Source organism: Triticum dicoccoides, chromosome 4A, assembly GCF_002162155.2.
Source record: "Triticum dicoccoides isolate Atlit2015 ecotype Zavitan chromosome 4A, WEW_v2.0, whole genome shotgun sequence".
In the NCBI taxonomy this organism is placed as follows: domain Eukaryota; kingdom Viridiplantae; phylum Streptophyta; class Magnoliopsida; order Poales; family Poaceae; genus Triticum; species Triticum dicoccoides.
Window position 1 is genome coordinate 465,683,973 of NC_041386.1, and position 2,664 is coordinate 465,686,636.

The 2,664-nt window shown below is 53.5% G+C and overlaps 1 protein-coding gene across 1 annotated transcript in view; it reads right to left on the reverse strand.

Annotated features, from left to right (window-relative positions):
- LOC119286203 (neo-calmodulin-like) overlaps positions 1–2,433 on the reverse strand; it is a 3,453-nt gene extending 1,020 nt beyond the window's left edge. The window contains exons 1-3 of the mRNA XM_037565567.1: positions 2,222–2,433; positions 1,742–2,105; positions 1,520–1,633 (exon numbers count right to left, since the gene is read on the reverse strand). Coding sequence (XP_037421464.1) covers positions 1,520–1,633; positions 1,742–2,105; positions 2,222–2,294 — 551 coding nt within the window. The 5' untranslated portion in view covers positions 2,295–2,433. The remainder of the gene's footprint in view (positions 1–1,519; positions 1,634–1,741; positions 2,106–2,221) is intronic.
- Positions 2,434–2,664: the final 231 nt, after the last annotated feature.

The following is a 2,664-nucleotide window of genomic DNA, read 5'->3' on the forward strand; positions in this document are numbered from 1 at the left end:
TCATGCCGGATCTGGTCGTCGGAGGCCTTGGGTCGCGGGCGCCGATGAAGGTGGACTGCCAAGAGTCGCGAACTTGGACCGGGAGAAATCCTTGGCTGGTTCTCTGGCCACGGCGGCGGCGACATCGGCTGGTGCCGTTCCCCTCCACGGAGGCGTCGTCGAGGTTCGGTTCCTCTCCCTCCCGCTTCTTTCCCGGGAGAAATCCCTTGTCTTGCATAGACTGGACGGCAACGTCGCAGTGTGCGTCGCCTCCTTCTTGAAGGTGTCGTCTTGGGCAAGGTGGGAGTGTGCAGTGGGGCATCGTGGTGGCTGCGTCTTCGGCGAGGGAGATGGAACATGGTGCTTTGTTTCTGAATTAGTGCAGCTCGGCACTCCTTATGATTTGTTCGGTTGACGGTCAGCTTCTGCTTGATTGGCGTCATTGCCTTGGGCAGGGAGGGGATAGGGGTCCTCACTTGCAACTGCTCGATGCAGTGACATGGACATGGCTGATTTCTGCGGGCCTGAGCTAATTTTAATTGTGGTGCTCCATCTCTTTTCTCTGTATGTTTGTTCAGTGACAGCTCCTTTGTGGGACACGGAGTTTCTGCACCCGAACTCAAATGAGTTTAGGTGAACAGTAAAATCAAAAAAATTAAAAAAATCCAAATTTTTTTAGGAGAAACATTGACAAAAGTTCTAAGTGCTTGCAAAAATTCGCCATGAAATCACATTTCTAGAAGGCGTGGCAAAAAAAAAACAAAATCAGTACTCTGAAAAAGCTACTTTCAAAAGCATTTTGGAGCACTGATTTTTTTTGCCACGCTTTACAGGAATGTGATTTCATGATGAATGTTTGCAAGCACTTAGAACTTTTGTCAATGTTTCTCCCAAAAAAATTGGAATTTTTTGAATTTTTTTGATTTTTTTTTCGATTTTACCGTTCACCGAGCTCAAATGAGCTCGGGAGCAGAAAGGCACTTTCGTCCCTTGTGCAGTTTTTCCTCTTCGTGCTTGTATCAGAGAGCCTCGGTGTGGATAGCCTCGGGTTTCCTTCGTGCAGCGATAGGTCGGGCTGAGTATCTCCCTTGGTGGCCGGAACCGTGCCCGTTCTTTGCTCTAGGATGAGCGATTCCATCTTCCGACGGTCCGGCGCCTTTCGAGCCAAGGCGAGGGGCGGGGGTCCCCTCCGGATTTGGAGAACAACGGCGCGATTTCGGTGTTCCACCTCCCTGGGTAGATGAGGGCGCGGTCCTTTGTCGTTCGGCACTGCCGCCGTCTGATGTTCCTCTCTGTTCGCTCTTTTGGGACAAGTTCACTCGAAGGACTCCGTCGACTACAAGCTAGAGCTTATTTAGGATTCTTGTGTAGGTCTTGTAGTCTTTGGTGCTTGTAAGCTGCTAGGCAACACTTTGTTCCGTGTTGGTTGTATTGATGGCCTTGTGTAATCTTTGGCCGGTTGATAGCTTTGTTAATTTAAAGCCGGGGGTCCTCTTGAGCCTTCGTTTCAAAAAAAAAAAGGTTGCATGGTGGAGTGTACCCTCGTTTACTCCGGCCAATCTGCATGATCCGGAAGGCCAGAAGGTAGCGGCAGACCCGGAGTCCATTCTTGAAGAGCGGCGGCGCCGATGGTTTTGATCCCGTCGAGTCCATCCTGCAGATTGATTGGTTCATTGATTGAATTAGGCCGGAAAAGAAAATGAAGAACATTTCATTGCAGATTTGCCGTGAGAAGATGCATGAGAGACGGAATGGCACTGACTTGGCCATCATGACCCTGGCGAACTCGGAGTAGTTGATCTGGCCGTCGCCGTCGAGGTCGGCCTCGCGGAGCATCTCCGCGAGCTCCTCGTCGGAGAGGCGCTCGCCGAGCTTGACCATGACGTGCCGGAACTCGTCGAGCGAGATGAAGCCGTCCTTGTCCTGGTCGAAGACGCGGAAGGCCTCGCGGAGCTCGTCCTCGGCGCCGCGCATCTTGCGGTCGAGGAGGGTGAGGAACTCGGAGAAATCCACGACGCCGTTGCCGTCGGTGTCCACCTCCGCGATCATCTCCCGCAGCTCCTCCTCCGACGGGCGCTGCCCCAGCGACCGCATCACCGTGCCGAGCTCCTTGGTCGTGATCGTCCCTGTAGGTTTTCGCGCGCGCGCGGAATCAAATCTTGTTGCGTGCGTGCGTGCCAATGGCGACCGAATCGAGCGATGCATGCCAATGGCGATCGAATGGAGGAACAAGGAATCACACCGTCGCCATCCTTGTCGAAGAGGTTGAAGGCCGCCCGGAACTCGTCGATCTGCTCCTTGGACAGCTCATCCATTCATCCAGCTTAACCCTGAATTTCTTTTTACGGGGCGGAGATGGATGAACTCGCGCGGCGGTTTGCCGCCAAATCTCCCGCCTCGTAATCCGCGCGCTGTTCTTGGTTCTTGCATGCGTTGGGAGGATAAAGGAAGGATGCGCCCGCGCTTGGAAAGGTCGCTCTGCCGAGATGCCTTTCATCGGAAGGCCGACATGAGATCCGGTGCATCCAAGTGCAGGTAGTATTATTTGTACGCCGTCTTAAAAAACGGCCGAAATGTTTCAAAACCAAGAAACAGGCTTTGGTCGAGCTGAGAAAATCCTCGTGACCATACAAGCAAGCTGAACTGAGCTCCCCGCCCCCGTCCCACACGCCGCTGGCCACCGCG